At 38.4% G+C, this 18,555-nt stretch overlaps 1 protein-coding gene across 13 annotated transcripts in view; it reads right to left on the bottom strand.

The window, feature by feature from the left end:
- DST (dystonin) overlaps positions 1–18,555 on the bottom strand; it is a 326,171-nt gene that overhangs the window by 109,195 nt on the left and 198,421 nt on the right. For 12 of the 13 annotated variants that reach the window (XM_068410532.1, XM_068410453.1, XM_068410484.1 and 9 more), the window contains 4 exons: positions 10,278–10,412; positions 7,651–7,739; positions 6,842–6,977; positions 178–5,763 (listed from right to left, as the gene is read on the bottom strand). In XM_068410532.1, the coding sequence (XP_068266633.1) occupies positions 178–5,763; positions 6,842–6,977; positions 7,651–7,739; positions 10,278–10,412 (5,946 nt within the window). Of the gene's footprint in view, positions 1–177; positions 5,764–6,841; positions 6,978–7,650; positions 7,740–10,277; positions 10,413–11,341; positions 13,256–13,824; positions 16,576–18,555 lie in introns of those variants that run through there. The other variant, XM_068410524.1, reaches the window with a different exon arrangement.

The raw sequence follows: 18,555 nt of genomic DNA, 5'->3' as shown, positions 1-18,555 counted from the left end.
ATATTATAGCTTGAAATTAAGCTATAAAAGTCCTTGTTTTAATTACAATTTATTTTAAATTTATCATTTATTTTTTCAACCATTTTCCTGGTTTAATTATTCTCTCCAGCACTTGGAAGCATTCATGCGATTTCCTTAACACAGGACACGTAGCACATACCAGCTGTTGTTACTTACCGTGCTAGCGGGGGTGTCTTCCAGGGCTGCTTCTTTTGTTTTGAAAACAGGCCCACCAACGCCTTTGGACAAGGTGTCTGTCTTCCCATGCTCCTGGTCACTTTTCCAAGCAATGGCTGTGTTGTCTGCCAATGTTTTCTCTTTAGCAATTTCTGATCCAAACTCTGATTGTTCTGTTGAGAAAAGAGTACAAAGCCCATCTACTTTGCCTTCACCCTCTTGTTCTGTTGTGATACCAGCAACATGTGAGCTCATAAGCAAACCACTTATCAGCTGCTCTAATTTGTTTGTACTTTCATCTCCAGGTAAGACTTGAAAAATCTCCAGAAGTTCAGAAGCAGTAAGTTTTGGAACAGGAGCTTTCACATCTGTTTCACTCTTCCTTTCATCTGGACCATCCACCTTTTGCTTGCAGGATTCCTGCTTCAGAATATCACGAAGAAGATCAGGACTTCTGCAATCAGGCCAAAGCAATGAAAGAGTATCACTGTCCTTTGGCTCTGTACACGGTGTGGTAACCATTAATGCAGTTCTAATAGCATTGCTTATTTGCTTGAGACTTGACCCACTAGATGTGTCACTCCCAAGCTGGGTGCTTCTAACCATCGTAAGTAAATTTTGCATTAAAATTTTGGTATCAGAGTAACTTAGGGGTTCACCCTCCTGCTTGCAGTAAACATGGCCCATTTTCAATTTCCTTTCGAATAAATTTTTTAAGTCTTCCATTAGTGCGTCAGACATTTCTGGTGATTGAGAAATACCTTCCTTTACTTGAAAGTCTTTGCACGGTCCCGTTTCCTTTTGTAATGACTCCATGGACATTTGTTTTTCAAAACCACTTCCAAGGGAAGAAGTCTCACTGGCCATGGAATGTTCTCCTTTTGTGTTTTTCAGCATCTCATGTTCTTTCTGGGCACCATAATTCAAGTCAGCCCCTATGCTGCCCAGAATTGTAGAAGAAACATCAGTGGTATGGGTATGACTCCCAGAAGGTAGGACTTCACTCCTATTTCCTGATTCTTTGGCATCCTCTATACTTCCTAAAGCATCTCCCTTTATTGGGGAAAATTCACTGTCATTGCTGCTCTTGTTTTCTGAAAAGTCTTTCAGAACATTGTCAGTATTTTGACAGATAACTCTTCCTGTTTCTTTAGTTATGCTAATTTCCTTTGGTTTCACTGTATCAATTGGGGGAAAAGAGTAAGTGTTAAATTCACTTGAATGCATTTCTTCCATATTTAGCAGAAAATCCTTTTCATTCTGTATACCCTTTTTCCCTCTTTCCCTGTCCTCAAAGAAACAGGATTCAGTTTTATCCAATTCTGAATGGCTGCCTTCTTTTATGTCTGTTGTATGTTGTTTTAAAGAAGCGGAAATGTTAAAATCTCTCTTAAATTCATCTGATTTCGCATCATCTCCCATGTCAAGCAAAGCTTGATCAACATTTACTTGTTCTTTACTTGAAACAGGAGTTTCTCTATCAGCTTTAATTACTGATGCATCAAATATTTCCCCAAGGCTTTCCATCTGAATGGGACTTTTACTTAGCCCCATGACATCACATCCCTCCATAATATTTACTCTATTGTTATTTTCTGTGAGAACTTGAAAACCTTCTCCTATTTGACCACACTTCCTACTGATGACTGGGTGTACTTGGTCACTAAGTGAACTATCACCATCACTCACATAAGGCATATGCACAAGGAATTTATTGTCCATTTGGGATGAACTTTCCTTTAGTTGTTCCATACCAGCCTTATCATTTAATATTTCTTCCTCTGCAAATACTGCTTCTCTCTGCCTTTTCCCATGATCTGAACATAACGTTGGCATGGTATTATTGTTTTTATTAATACTATGAATAAAGCATTCTGAGAGAAGCAAATTTGTCCGAGTACTTTCATCATCAGTAGCTTGCTTTGTAATTGGGAAGGCTGTTACACTAATGTCAGATGTCACAGTATCATCAAGAAGATGAGAACTTTGAAACTTAAGCCTATTTTCTTCACTCTTACAGGACAACCATTTAGTGTCAAAAGTATTTTCAGACTGAATAGGCTCAGTAGTATCTTGTGACATATGTTTGACACAAGTCCCATATTCATCTTTTGTTTCCTGTTGTCTGTCTTCTTCACTTGTACATGTAAGACTAACACATCTGTCCTCAGAAACATCTGATGCAGATTCACATTTTCCTGAGGATAGTTTTCCATTTTCACGGTTAGACTGGAATTGCAAAGTATACCCTCTCTTGTGGCCTAACGAATAGCAACAGTCATCAATATCCTGATTATTTTCATCACTATTTGCTACATCTCCTAAGGAAATTAACAGCTGGTCACCTTTGTTTATACATCGATGGTGTGCGTAAAAAATATCCATTTCTTCATCACTGTCAGAATCAGTGTCAGAATCAACATAACTATCATAATCCTCCTCATTATCTTCCTCCTGTGTTCCTTCAGATTCATCCTCATAGGAATCACTTTCCGCTTTCATTTCAACTTCCTCATTTCTGTCTCGTACTTCTGCTTCATACATCTTCCGTAAAGAACTAAGGCCTCCCTCCTTTCTTCCTTCACTCTCCAGAGTAACTGGTAATTTTTGCTCCTTCTCTCCAAAGCTCCCTGTTCTTTTCTTTTCCTCCTCAGGGATTCTTTCCATAGTTTCGGCACTTGCAGAAGCTATATTTACACTCTCAGCTAGACCTGTCAGATTTACATGGACACTCTCTCCAACATTAGTTGCAAGCTCCTGAAAAGAGCTGGTTTCTTCTCTCAGGGTTATTAGACCACCTCTCTCCTCTAGAAAACCTAATGGAACTGATGTTCCAGACAATTCTGCCTCTGTTGTACCATCACCCTCCAACTGCAAGGTATCAAAACCGTCATCCTCCTGAGGACTGTCATAGGAATCATCATCATCAATTTGTGGAGTTTCATAGACATCACTGTCGTCATCATCAACCTGAGGTGTTTCATAGGCATCATCATCATCAAACTGAGAGCTGTCATCTTCAGAGGCTACCTCACCACATTCATGCTGCAAGCAGTTACTTTCAAACTGTGGGATGCCATCACTCCCTTCTACTGAGGAGTCAGAACTACTGTCACACAGTAGTAACTTGTCAAATGTAAGATCACTTTCTTCTACTGTTAGCCTTTGTACTGTGCTGTTACTGTCCCCAACAGGTGGTCCATCATGTATAACAGTATCACCACCCAATGAAAGCCTGCAGTGCATGTCTCCACTGTCTTCCACACAGAGCTTACTCCACAAACCAGCACAATCCTCCAAGGATGGCCTGCCATGTATACAAAGATAATCCTCTAGGGATGGCCTGTTATGTACATCAGTGTAGTCCTGTAGAAGTTGCTCACTATATCCATTATCTTCAAACTGCAGTGTAGAACTAACCAATTCTACTGGAAGTCTATATTCAGTATCTGCACTGATGGATGAACCAAGACTTCTCTGAAAATCATCTTTCTTGCTGCTTTCCAGTACCATTCTTCTATCATCAGCCTGCAGTATGTGAGGCTCGTATTTTGTGCACCTTTCCAGCTCTCTCCAGGTTTCATTACCTGACAAATCGTTCACACTCAAGGAATTTTGTAAGATTTTATCATTGTTCTTTTCCTTACTCATACTGTCTGCCATATAATTCTCTTCTTTCTCTGATTCTGAAATAAGATTTGGATTTGAGTCATTTGGAAGATATCCTTCAGTGTTTCCTGAATTTGCCTCCCGATTGTTATGTTTACACAGTTCTGTCCACTCAGAAACCTCCAGAAAACCTCTGAGTGCATTTCTGTTCATGGAATTTTGAGTGCTTCTTACTACATTTCCAAGTTCTATAGAGTTAGTTAACAGCATCTCCTGTGTATGTTCTGATTGCTCAGAACCAATAGCATTGCAAACATCTGGTCTACACACGTGGAGGTCTTCACTCTGTGAAGATACATGATTCCCACAATCTTCAAACTGATCTGATTTCCTGTTACTAGAAGTACACTCAGCACCTGAAAGACCACCCTGAAAACTGCCTGTGACATTATTAAAGTGGACACTGCCAGCTGACTTCAGGTTAATTCCTTTTGGGCTTCTGTATTTGTTATTAAACTCCATTTCTGACACATCAGCATTGTACGCAGCACCATCACCTTCCAGCAACATATTGATGGCTTCCTGCAGTTGTCCATCATATAATAGAAGTCTTCCACCAGTGTTTGCATCCATATAACTATTTATCATCAGGTAAGATATGAATAATTTCTTAGCTTGATCAAAATTATGACATACAGGGTCTTTTGTGCCAGAATCTTGTTCTTCCTCATAGTCACGCAATACAGATGGCAGAAATTCACACGTTGATAACGATTTCGCAGCATTTTTACAAGGGGACTCTAATTCTTCTACATTGGGCATTTTATCTGGTAAAGTCACATTGGTCAGAACAGATACAGTATTGATGTCTATTATCCCTGACTGGACAGCCTTATCTAGACTGACTATTTCACAAGTTTCTGGAATGTAAAGTGCAGCTATTTTCTGTCTATCATTTAGTATTTTGAATGCCAGCTCATTTGTTATCATCTCTTGGTGCAAAGAAGTTGATATGGGGAATATTTCACCAGTGTGAGGCCAAATGAGTCCAACAAAGCCTCTCTGTGCTTCTAATACCAGCAGTGCACTGGTAGACGATATTAAGTTGCATTGCACAGCTTCATCAACAGTCAAGCGTTGTCCTGAATTTGGACAAAGAATTCCACCAGTCTGAACTTGATGTGTGAGGATCCCACAAGCAGTGTCCTGATCTATCATTCCTTGTCTCATGGCCTCTTCCACAGTCATTTGCTTCCCTGAGTCAGGGTCAATTATACCTCCAGACATTAACTGAGCACCCAGCAGCCTGAACATTGTCTCCCGATCAATGAGTCCTTCATGGGCTGCCCTCAAAATAGTTATCTTCCTTCCACATTTGAACATGATTCTACCTTTTTCTTGCGGTTTCACAGGTAGGAGTCTTAACCCTGTTTCTTCATGTAATATGCTTCTATGAACCATCTGTTCAAGGGAAATCTTCTCAGCACAGTTGGGGTCTATGAGATCTTTACAGGTGTCTTGTCTTTCCAGAAGCTTTGCATATAATGTTGGAGAAATCAGGTTTCTCTGGAAAGCATTCTGCAAAGTCAGGTTTTCTCCACTAGATGGCAAAATCAAGTGCCCACTTGAAAGCTGATTCTCAAGAATTTTAATAGCCAAAGGTTCTGAAATTAGACCTTGTTCTAAAGCTGACACAACTGGAAGATTTGATAATGATGATTCTGAAATAAGCTTCTTTGCATTACTTAATTCCTGCAACTGCAACAGAGTCTGCTCATCAATTAAGGCATGAGCTTTAGCTTCTTCCAAATCATAACATACTCCTAATTCTGGAGAAATGATTCCAGAAAGGATCAGCTGATTCTCGAGCAATCTAATTCCAGTGTCATAGTCAATAAAACCTTTTAAAATAGACTGAAAGACTGAAAGGACTTCTCCGGTTGTTTGGTCAATGACACCAGCAATGACTTTATTCACCTAAAAAGGAATATAAAAGAAAAGCTATCACTATTTTCAGACTGTATATTTTAAATTTTCTTTTGGTTTTGAATGCATAATAAGCATAAAAACATGTACTTACCAGGCCTGGAGGAATGCTGTGAATGTTAGCAGCTCAAATGCGCAAGTGATCTATGTCAGTCATTCAACAGCACACGATGTGATAAAAGATTTAAAATCAACATGCATCTGTGAACCGAAAACCTATGCTTTGCATACATAAATAGGGTTAGTGAAAGACAATAGAAGAAATGATTGCAGAGTGAGCAAATAGAACATATACCTGAAAGGCAAATTTTCATGCTCTAAATGTCTGTGAAAGGTTAGAATATTCGGAAACAGCATGTGATTCAAAACAACCATGCTATTCATGTTTACAGCATACAGCACTTCTGTGTATACACTCAACCATATGGAATCAGATACTCTAGCACCAAATATTGCATTTAGTTTGCATGGAAAGCATGATGTCAGTTTGGCAACATTATTTGAACTAATTACACAGACACTGCCTCTATGTGTATATGAGAACACACATTTGCAACATAATTTTTGAGAATTAAATATTTAAGATCCATTAACAAATGTATTTGTAGTGTCTCAGAGCTAATAACGTTATGTGCTCCCGTTTTCATATCCAGATAAATTTTAAGAAAAACTGAAAGCAGATATCTTCTAGGACATTTCTGAGTGATATATGGGACAGATTAACATGTTATTTTATGGTGTCATTTTTGCAGCAGAAACACAGACTTATCTAGCAGTCAAAGAATGGCTTTTAAGAGAAGAGTTAAAAGATGAATGGTTTATCTTTCTTCATGCAAGGCACACATTATTAAGACTCTTCACAAAAAAATCTGATGAGCAGAATGTTCATATGCACAGGTAAGGTTACACACAGTATTCCACAGCAAATACATAAAACCTTCAGTCAATTGCATCTCAAGTTCCTTTATACACTGTTAATTGCAGCTGCTTCTTTTACTGATCATGTGTGGTTCCAAAACCACGCAGTAAACCTCAAAAGAGACTGAAGTGTTAGTTTCAATCTTGTTACCTTTTCTTCCATCTTTTCATCACCCACATACTGTGCTTCCTGCAGATGCTTCAGAGCTTCATTGGATAACAAGCTGTAGCTTTCCTGGAGGGATCTGACTTGCTTTTCCATTTCATTTCTCTCTTCATCTGTCATTCTATTAAGAAAACAAGAAAAACGGAAGAGGGAGATCTCTTTGAGCAATTTGTAACCTGAATGGAGTGCAGGATCTGCTTACCTTTACTTAAAAAGAGGGGAGGGGGAAAATTGGTAAAAGAAGTGTGAAAAAAATATAGCCTAATTACAAGGATGTTCAAGAAAGCTACAATCTGCTTGTAGTCATTCAGGAGAAGAGGCTACATTAATCTAGAATGTATGTTGAATTATCACGAAAGCATTTAACATTTGCATGTGCCTTTGTCTACTGATTACCAGTCAAGACAGGTAACATAGCTAGCAAGGAGTCATGAGATATCTCAGTAGTTAAGTATTTTAAACAGTCTGATTTCAGACACAGATGAAACAAACTTGTGACATTTAGTTCAAGTACTAATTTACTACTAATTTGTTAATTATTTTGACTTCAAATGAAAATTACTATCTAATGTTTTTTCAGCTGACCAGAAACCTAGCCAGACTCTTGAAATAAACAAAACTGCATCAAGCTTCCCCAAATGGGAAGACAAAATTGCAAAATTAAAGAAAAAACTGACATATCTGCACATGAAATGTAATTGGAACTGTAAAATGAGGATATGATTTCTTTTTAAGCAAACAGTATGCAATGATCCAATTAATTTACATGATTTCAAAACGAAAAAATAGCATACTTGTCACTGTGCTTAGCTAAAAATGACTGAGTAGTCTGCAGAGCTTCAGCTATTTGTTCTTTCTTGGTTGACATTTCATCCAGGGAAATCTGAAAAATAAACCACCTGTGTTGGAGACTTAACTATGCACATATATAAAAACAAACAAACAACACAGTATTTCTATCTGGCACTAAAGTCAATAGTATAAGAACTTGGTTTTTTTTTTCTTTAAATGCCAACTATTCTTAAAGCAATATTATTTACTATGGAATTGTATCATTTACACATGGTTAAGTCGTCGTGCTACACCTTTTGGTTAAATAAGCTGTTTGTATTAGAAAACTACTGGGTAAGACAAAGAGAATTTATTTTAAAATGTTATTTGCTTGAAAATTAACCAATCATTTAAAACCACTTATTATTGTTGGCACAGTTTAAAGCAGCTTTATGAAGATATGTGTACAATGGTCATGTTCAAGAAGTTGCTCACCAAGATGAGAGATAATACCTTCTTAAAAAACCATACCAGAAGGCCAGAAACTTTCATGAAATTCAACGAGGGAGACAAATGCAGTATCAGACACTTGGAAAAAATGAATTCTTTATTAATATTCTCCCTGCTATCATTTCTGTGTCATCCATACTAAAGCACTTGTTCTGGCAGGGGAACTTGCAAGAGTTTAATCTTTTAACTTTTCCGAGAAACTGCCCGCAGTCTCTTCAGAGCAAAGCACTCATTTTGGATAAATAAAGGCAAAGTATCAAAGGGGAGTCTAGGACTTCACTAGCAGGCCTGAGACACGTTCAATGTCGGTGCTTAGAGAACTCTAGCAAGGTGCTTGGGCCCTGCATTCACCTGGGTCTGGACACAACCAATTCTGTCCCTGTGTGCACCGCATCAAAGGGCCTGAACACGGTCTTGAAGAGTCTCCCTTTGCAATCACCACCAGTGAGCCACAAACCCACCACTCGAGCTGCCTGGACAGAAACCGAGAGAGCAAGCACTGTATGCACTGCACAGGAAGATGACTTGAGCAGGCTGAGGTAGCAGGTGGGGTCACAAGCTCCGGTTTGCTCGGGGAATTGGCGTTGCTGCAGCTGCTGTGTGCACCCTGTAGCTACTGGCACCAGCTTCTCCACTTGCTCCGTGGCTATACCCCAAACCTCTCTGTGAAATGTATTTCAGCTAACATTAGCTATCAAATCACTAGTCTACATGCTTCTACAAAACTTGTCAAGGCACCTGTGCTAGTCAGCAGAGACACAAAACCAGGCACCTCTGCAAGGTGCTGCTACCTCGCAGGGCTGTTTCACAACGGAAGGAAACACCCTCAGCAAGTGCCCATCTCCCACAGGCTGGAGGAAGCCAAGGCAGCTAACTCACAGGTTCCTCACTGAGGACTCAGGCTGGACAGGGAAGATGCCACCCATAGTTGCTGTGGTAAGCTGAGATGCTCTAAGGAGTTGAGTGCTGGCTCAACACTGACAAAGGTTTGCACTGTTGTCATTAACAAGGGCAGAAAAAGACCAGTGTTGAACGTTTTTGCAAATCCTGATCCTACCTATTAGTGATTTACCAATCAATATGCTCCAATCAATACAAGCTTACTTCATCCTATAGATATAGGGACAAACTCAGTCACAGAACTAGCACTGGTCCTCTATGAAACAAGCAGCGTGCAGGGAATGGTGGCCATCAGGACTGCGGGACTGCTGACCTGCTCAACAGCAAGCTTGGCTTGTGCACATGCTGCTCCAGTGGCTCTAACCAGCACCAGCATGCATGACCAAAATAAAAACGCAGGAACAGGCTGCCACGAGGGCCAAAATCATGTCTGCATGACCACAGATCCAGCCATGTACTGAGGAAAAGACGCTGCTCTGTCTCTGTTGCTCAGTGTGCAGGTGGACCTCCACCTACTGCAACCTTTTTAGGTGTCACTGAGCTATTCTGTGGGACAAGCCTAGCAGGGGAGCTGTTAGAAATTATAAGAAATTTCACAGATGGAAATCGATGGTCAGAGTTACAACTGCACACAATGATTCTTAAATACAAACGCGGCAAGATGGGCCACTCCAGCAGCCTGTGGACTAGTGTGATAACAAAGAGGGCTAAGGCAACACCTGCTGTATTCCCTAAGACAACAGTTTCCACTATCCCATAAGAGGACCGCTCCTCAGAATAACTTTTTAAAAGCAAATACAAAGCAACTTGGCCCTCAGGCCCCTCCTGCCAACTTCCTCCTTCCTGGTGCCAGGGTAGAAGTCACTGAACTATTTCAGGACAAGGAGGCAGACCTACAAAGTGCCATCATGCCAGGATGCACTGTGCCTCTCCAAAGGCTGAGTTATGGTGTACGGGGTCTAGTTTCTCTAAACTGACATTTTGTGGTGTCAGAATATGTCACACGCCAGGCCTGTAAAAAGCAGCTTGCACTTCTTCCTGAGTAACGTGTTTATGTCCCTAAACATCGGTGTTCATTTACCGAACCCTCCACTCACAACCAAATGTGAAATTACATCTTTAGTAAAATGTGCATGGTGATTTGGAGAAAAAAAAAGTATTTCTGGAATATTTTGTCAATTTAATCAACAAAAAAAGCTAAAAAGAGGAAGTGGTATTTCACCAAAAGACATCTGTGTACCTGCTGCTTAGGCAAATCTGTCTTTTCAGCCTTTTCTCCCTCTTCTTTGCCGAGTGTCTTGCTGAGGTTTGACACCCATTTCAGTAAATCCCCAGCTTTCTCAACATGTTCCTTCTTTTCTTCTTCCATTGACTTCTGACGAGCACCGCGAATTGCAAAAAAATATGTAAATGTAAATTGTTGAAATATTTAACATTCACGTCCATAGAAACACAATTCTACCACAATGGCAGAATTATCACATAAACATAAAGTGATTTTGTTTTATTTATCACCACATGCATTACTATGACACTTTGATGTAGGAACAAAAATGCCACATAATTATAGACATAAACAAAATAATTCCTCAGATGATTTGTAGTTATGATTATGATGCTTATTCATACACATGTACATTCATTATAAAATAATTGATATTAAGAAAAGGCACAGCTTCCCAGCCATTACTCAGCAGATAAAAATCTAAACAATATTTGCATATAAAGTATCTTTCAATTGCTGCCTTTGCATTACCCTCAGGTGTAGATATGTACAGCCAGCATAGGATATTGCCTTTTTTGCCACTTTTGTAAAATAAATTATATCTGCAAAATGATTTGTAATATTATATTGAGTAATCAGGTTATATGGAGTAGTGCACTGCCTCCATTCACAAAATGGACATCTATTTTGATTTTTAATATATGAATCTGATTCTTGTCTCACCTAAGTATACCCATTTTGCACTAATGTTAACTCCATCAACCTCACTATAACTTCTGATTTATAGTACCTACATATAGTATCTTATAACGACAGATAAGGCCTTCAGGTAAAGCCTGAACACGTAGTCTGCATTTTGAAATTATCTATCTGTTTAAGTTTATCTAAAAATTTCAACTTTATAACAAATAATATCTAATTCCAGGTTTTGTGGTTTATACTAATTAGTCTTACAGCAACTCTTGATTGCATTGGACAACACCATTTATATTTTTCCATAAAGGTCATCATACATCTTTTCCTTGACTTGAATGGGTTTCAAAGCAGGCCCCAAAATGAGTACCAATATCTTTGTTCCATTACGAATTATAGTAAAGACCAGAAATTCCTGTTTTCATGGGCTGAGCTGCTTCTAACAATCGCAGCCCAGTGTGGCAATCAAAAACAGCTCTCTCTAAAGCTTCTTTGTATGTTAACTTCTTCTTTGTTTTGGGGCATGTTATAACCTTAACATACAATTTTTCATCTTTCATCTTCGTAGCTGTGACAGCATCAATAATACCATTCTTAATTGCATCTTCCATTGTTAATCTGGAATGAGATTTTGTATCTATCAACCCACCAGTCAAGTACTGATACTCTAGGCAGCGCAAACCCATTTCTTTGTCTACAGCATTCAAATGCATCGCTTCAACAGCTGACATCACTGTGTTCCTTACAGGGTGGATGATCCCAGTAAAGATCAGTTCATACTGCTGGATTTGCTTGGCACAAGCATCATCAATTAACTCCCTCTGCAAAGCTTCTGAAACACTGTACTTTCTCCCAGTAAAGGGATCAATTATGCCTCCTGTACTAACCTGAGCTTCAAGACATCGGAGGGCAGTAATTCTATCTACCAAGTTTTTGCGTGAGGCTTTTAAGACTGGAATTCTTTCATTGGTTTCAGAAAGCCAGAACCCTGCAATAGGACTGTTCAAATCTTTTTTTGGCTGTGAACTGCTAACTAAAATATCACCAAACTCATTAGCTGTGATTAAACCTTCCTTATATTTATTGACTAATGCTCTGCCAATTCTACCCTGGTTTAAGGTCTCCTCAATATTAAACTGTACACCAGTTTTAAGATCTGTAAGCAAAAGAAAAGAATTTCCATCAGAGTCAAAACATGTAGTCTCCTTCCAATCAAATTCCTCTTTCGAAAGCTCAAGATAGGTAGCTTTATCAACACAATTATTTTGATAAGCCTCATATGAAGTCATTTCAGCTCCTGTTTCAACATCTACTACAGAAATTTTATGACTTTTCTCTGCTGATGGGCTGCTTATTTTCCTTTCACCAACTGGAAGCAGAAAGCATTTACTGCTTACACTGAACAAACACATTTTCAGCAAATCACAGTAGTACATAGCTTTCCTGTTATTTGGATCGTGAAAACATTTTGCATTACTAGAAGGTTCATGCAAAAATTTTAAAATTGTGTTATTAAGCAAGCCAAGCTGCACAGCGGTTTCTGGAGGTACACGAACACTTCTTACAGGATCAATGACGCCCCCACTTGCAATTTGAGCCTCAAGGATATTTTTACCTTTTTGTCTTTCTAAAAGTCGAGCTTCCATAGCCTGATACACAGAGACCACTTTCCCAGAACACCAATATCCCAAAACAGCTTTCTCTGCCTCAAGCAGTCTACTCTTGAATTCATTATCTGTAAGCCCTCTAATGACTGAATCGTCAACAGAGAACTTCTGACCTGTTGTGGGATCAATGATGAAACCAGTAGCTGCTTGGGCCTCTAAAAATGCTAATGTCAATGCTTTTCCTATGATTCTTCTCTTTGCTGCCAAAGCAAAAGAGATTATTTCTTTGCTGGATTCAAGGTACAGCCCAGCTATAGCTGTAGGTTTAGTTAAAAATTTTTCAAGACTTTTCTGAACCTCATCAATAGTTTTCTGCCCTGAACGGAGCTGCTCAACTGTGAGCCTGTCTAAAAGTTTAACTTCGGTCAACTGTCTGACAGTTACATCATGCCTGAGACCTTGAAATTTAATATCATATTCCTCTGTAAAATATTCCAACTGAGTAGCATCATCAACAGTTTTCAAAATCTTTTCTCCTAAGAAAGAGCTCATCTTTGCCAAGTCTTCTCTCCTAAACCCTTCAGACGTTTTGTATCCCTCAAACATTCTCTCTTCATTACCAAAAGTCTTGTCATTTTCTTGGTTTAATGTTGTGACTTCAACATGCATGTCATACTGCTTGTTCTTCACTCTCTGTAAATAGGAATTTTTTGACACAGTGAGAAATATATCTACAGAACTATGCTGTATATAATTCATTCCTAAAGCCACCACCAGAGAAACAAAAGGGAAAACTTGAATGTAAGTCAGAAAAGAGAACTGCTACTAGCATTGGAGAGCAGAGAAATACAGATAGCTACAGTTTTAAAGTGCATTTGCCATTTCAAATATTTATTCAATAACAGGAATATGACTAGACTAAGCAACACCTAACTGGTTTTTTTTGTAACCTTATGAACTTAGTGCTGCTAATGAAAGCTCATTTTGACCAATAATGATACGATGGTGTATGTGAATTCCTATTTCCAATACAAACATTTAAAATGTGTTTCTTAGATATTAACAAATCTGCTACGAAGGTTTAATGAAAAGCTTCTTGTGTAATGTAAGAATGAAGGGGTCCCCTTCACCAAGATAAGAATATAAGAAACATTAGAGAGAATGAAGAATAGTAACAAAGCATAACTAAAACCAAACAAAAAAAAATAGACTAGTAGAAACCAGCACTAGGAAGGCAAATCCTCACAAAATGAAGTGTGTACCTCCAAGGGATGCAGTTTTACCACTCCTAGTTCATGTTTCATGTCTTCTCCATGTCTAATAGTTTGTCTGGAACTGTGTAGGTTCCTGTTTCTCAGTTTGTCCCTTTCAGATGTCCCAGAGATTTGGCTTGCTTTATCAAACATTATCTGGAACTGCGTACTTGTTTGAGAAACAAACTCTGTAAAAGATTGTGGGCTTGTATCTTCTTCTAGTGACTGGTTTATTCTTGACATTTGGAACTGCACCTCTGTCGGTATCATATCATCAGCACTCATGTACAATGAATTTTCTTCTATTTGATCAGATTTAAAACCCACTCTCTCCTGTTTCTGCCTTAACAAAGGTGAGCTAGGTTTTGTATGTGGAGGAAGCTGTTCAAACTCTCTAGCTGTGGTGTCTCTCTGGTAATTGAAATCATTCCCTCTTCTCTCACAGCTCAATTTAAATCCAGAATCTTGGAGCTTATTATTTTGCTGAACTTCATTCTGAAACAAAAAAAAACTGTGTTCACCCTCCTTGACCTGCAGGTCCATCTTCTGTTTCAAGCTCTCAGCTGTGTGCTTCTGCACTTCCAATTCTTCCTCAAGTTTCCTGCATTTCTGGTGATAGTCCATTTCAGCCTGCCTTCCTTGCTGTAGTTGTTCATGACATTTTTTAAGCCTTTCTTGCAGATCTTCCATTTGTATCTTGTACAACATGATGTTTTCCTCAGCCATATGCTTTTCCTGCTGAAGAGCAACACATTCTAGTTTTATCCCAGAAATGTCCTTCTCTGTGATGCTATGGGATTCCAGTAATTTTTCAACTTTTTTCCTAAATTCCTCTGCAGAGTGTTTAAACTTGATGGATTCTTCCTGAAACAGAATCATCTTCTTGTGTGCCATTTGTTCATCCAGAGTCTTCTGATGGAGTTCATCCTGTAATTTTTTTAATTTACTACTTAGCTCTTGAATATGAGCTTGTTGTAGTTCTATCTTCTGCTCATTCACTCTCTTTTCCATAGTTAGAGCATTCATTTGGGCATTTAGATTTTTAACTTCCCGGTCAATGGTTAGGGTGGAAGCACTTTGTTTATCACATTTTTTTTTATATTCATTAGTCAAGTCTTCTGTTTTTGCTAGATCAACTTCTAGGCTTTTGATTTTACATATGAATTCCTGCTCAATTATTGTTTGCTTGTGCAATTGTTCATTTGTTGCACGCAGTTGTTCTTTGAAACCATCTGCTAGGGCTTTTAATGCCTCGTTTTTCCTCTCAATATTTTGTTTTTCCAAAGCCATCTTCTCTGATTCAGATTGAATTTGCTTCATCAGTAGTTTTGTTTCAGCATTCCATTTGTTAAGGTCCTCTATCTTTCGTTTCAATGTTTCCGATACCTGATTACTTTTGGCTAATTCATTCCGCAGCATCTGAATTTCCTGCTGGTTTTCTTTCTCCACTTTTGTTTTTTGAAGCAACTGTTCTTGAATTTTCTTATATCGGTCTTGAAGATTATTTGCTTCTCCTTTGCATGACTGTGTTCTGTGTTCAGCTGCCAGCTTTTCTTTTTGAAGAGAACTGATCTGTGAATTTAAATGTTTGATAGTGATTTCAGTTTTTGTCTGTGATCTAGTTAATTCCTCTACTTCTCTTCTTAGCTGTGTCTTCTCTTTCTGAACAGATTTCAGTTCCTCCTGATAGTTCATCTTAATTTTCTTAAGATCCATAGCTTCTTGCATCACCTCTTCAGCTTTACCTGTGGTTCTATGTAGCTGCTTGTCCAGTTCTTTCAACTGCTGCAAATATCCCTGCTCTGCTTGGTCTTTTTCCTCCAACTTAATTTTTAGGCATTTAAGTTCACTATTGACTTTATCTAGTTTTTCTTTTAATAAACGAGACTTTTCTTCTGTCGATGATTTCTGAAGCTCAATTTCATTCAGTTCATATTTCAAGTCTTTAATAGTTTTGTCAGCTTTTTTGTTAGCAAGGGTTAGCTCATCTACCTTTTGTTTAAGCTCTTCTACTTTTTTGGCTTCTTGTTTCTTCTGGAAACTTGTCATTTCAGAATCAGTCCTACACTGCCTGCCTTGCCCAGCCGTGAAAGCTGGCAGGGAAGTTTCTCTAGTTACAGAGTACCTGCCTTCAGTTTTCTCTTTTTCTTGCAGCTTTATTTCTGATAGATTCCCTTTAAATTCAAGATCTTGTTCCATTTGCTTTATTAGTTTCATAAATTTCTCCTCTCCTTCTGTTTTTTTCTTCAGCTCCTGCATTAAGGTTTTTTTTTGTTGCTCTAAATCATTAAGATTAGTATCTTTTCTTCTTAGATGCTCTTCAAGGTTTTTTCTGGTAAAGGTGCTTTCTTCTATTTGATTTCGAAAAGCACGGAGGTTTTCTTCTAGTATACTTCTTTGAGTCTCTGCCTGAAAAATGAGCTGCCTTACACGCTCCAGCTCCTGCTCTGCATCTGCTTTCTCTTTCTCAATGCTCTCTAGATCTATACGACACTGCTTTGCCTCATGCTCAGCCCTGGTCTTCTGAAGACAGATCTCTTCCATATCCTTTTGCTGCTGCTTCCGCTCTTTTTCTGCAGCTTCCCTCACTTTAGGGAGCTCCTGTTCCAGTTGGAATTTTTGTTTCTTCATATCCTCCAACATCTCCTCGAGTGTTTTTACCTTTCCCGTGAGTTTTCTGTTCTCATCAATTGTGCTATTTTGCTGTGCCATTAGATCTGAATATGCCTCACGCACCGATGCTTCCTTATTCTTTAAAATCTGTAAAAGAATGAGATAAGTTGGAATGTACTTTTTGTAGTACACATATGAAACATGTTAGGCTCTTTGAAAAGCAGAATGGAAAATACTTACTCATATATATATATGGTATGTCCAGAAAGCAGGATGAGCAGTTCCCACCACCATCACCTTCTCTTGATACAGTAAGCTTCAGGAAGTTACCATTAGCCAAATATGAAACCCTTCATAAAGACATCCACAAAGCGAAGAAGTCCTGAAGCCTCTCACTTCAGTCAGATGCCTCTTAGCAGTAAGCAGTGCCAAACAACAGCTCGCATATGCTTTTTCTCCAAACAAATAGGCAGAGCAAACAGTGAGCCAAACACTATGTGCAAGAATTCCCAAGGAGAAAGTGGGCTACCATTTCTAGACCAGTTCAGTAGGCATTGGAAGATGGATTTTATTCTTGCAAGCACAAGTAACACAAGAGAAGTTTAGAAATCCCCTCCAAGAAAAGAAACAGTATCTACAGCTAGAGCCAAGATGCATCAGCTTCAGAAAGAGAAGTATCTAAACTCCAGTACATCTATGCTCCATAGTGTGCTCCACAGTCCCACTGGGGGCCTGGTAAGAGCACAGCTGCTCTGTGGTGTACACTCGGAAGTATAAACATGGTAACTGGGAAAATCCCTGTGAAAACCAGTCAGCCAGTAGCCTCCATATGTTGGCAGATCAAGGGAAACTCTTGTATTCACCAGTAATAATTCGGTTGAAACCATACATACCTTGTCTTCATTAGCACTACTATGGCGTTAGTTACCAAACGTGAGCTAACATGAGTTAAGAACACACCTATATTCTTATGATCATACAAACATGGCATGAAGGCTAATTATAGTAACATTTTCAAATAAACAAAATGTTGGTTTAGTTCAAATTTACCAGATTTACTTGATTTTTCATAGGATATGTGAAACTTTTTTCCTAAAAGGCTAATGCAAAGGCAGCTTCTTCAATTCCTCTCCATATTTCCTGTGTCACAATTTTGAACAGACCTCAACAGATACAAAACATTTAAATTGGTTTCTTATCAGAACTCCTCTCATGCTCCCAGAGACACAAAATCTAATGTATTATGCTTGAAAAAGAAGAACTAAAAATACAGCTACAGTCACAAACTATATCTTGTTAGCTTTCAGTATTTCTAATCAACACGGCTGAGCATCAGCTGGGTGGAGAAAAGGATGGTAATTAAATAGTAAAACAAAATAAACATAAAAATAAATTTGTAAGAATTTAAAAAAATTAAGCATCTCAAAATGCACAGTAATTAATATATCATTAGCACACTCATTGTTTAAATTATGTTCAATCAACTTGAAATCACTTGACCTTGACATATTTTGAGATTCATATGTTGATTTAGATTGGTTTAGAATCATTCTTAAATTAACTGTTTCATTTGCATTGCATAAAAACTCTGGTACCTTAATAACAGTTGTGCTCCTTTTCTCTTCATTGTTTCTTTTTTTTTGCTTTGCTTTTTTTTCAAGTGAGGCTTTTTTCCCTGTTTTTTCACAGAATGTTTTCTGGAGTTCAGTGTTTTTTCCAGGTACCTTTGTGCTATGACCCTTATCTCTAATGTCCATTTCTGCAACCAGCAATAAATCCTTACATTTCTGACTCTGTTCTAACTTGTCTTCTCCACTCTGCTTCTCCCTGCTTATATTTATGTTGTCCAAACCACAAATTTTAGCATGTGATATTTTCTCTTTACTTACTTTCTCATTGTGAGTCAACCGCGTTTTTGCTAATTCATGTTCTGAAAATGGAACATACTCCTCTCCTTCAGAAATAATTTCTGAGAGGGCTGTGTTTGCATTTAAATCACCAGTATTTCCTAACAATTCTGTACCTAAACTTGGATCATTCTTCACTGGTGACAGTTCAAAATCTAATGGATAAGATTCAGAGACTTTTGCGGCACACTGACTCTCCAAAATATTTGCTGAAGAAACA

The sequence above is a fragment of the Nyctibius grandis genome, chromosome 1, assembly GCF_013368605.1.
Source record: "Nyctibius grandis isolate bNycGra1 chromosome 1, bNycGra1.pri, whole genome shotgun sequence".
Classification (NCBI taxonomy): Eukaryota; Metazoa; Chordata; class Aves; order Nyctibiiformes; family Nyctibiidae; genus Nyctibius; species Nyctibius grandis.
The sequence above is the reverse complement of the archived record's forward strand: the minus strand, read 5'-3'. Positions and strand labels throughout refer to the sequence as shown.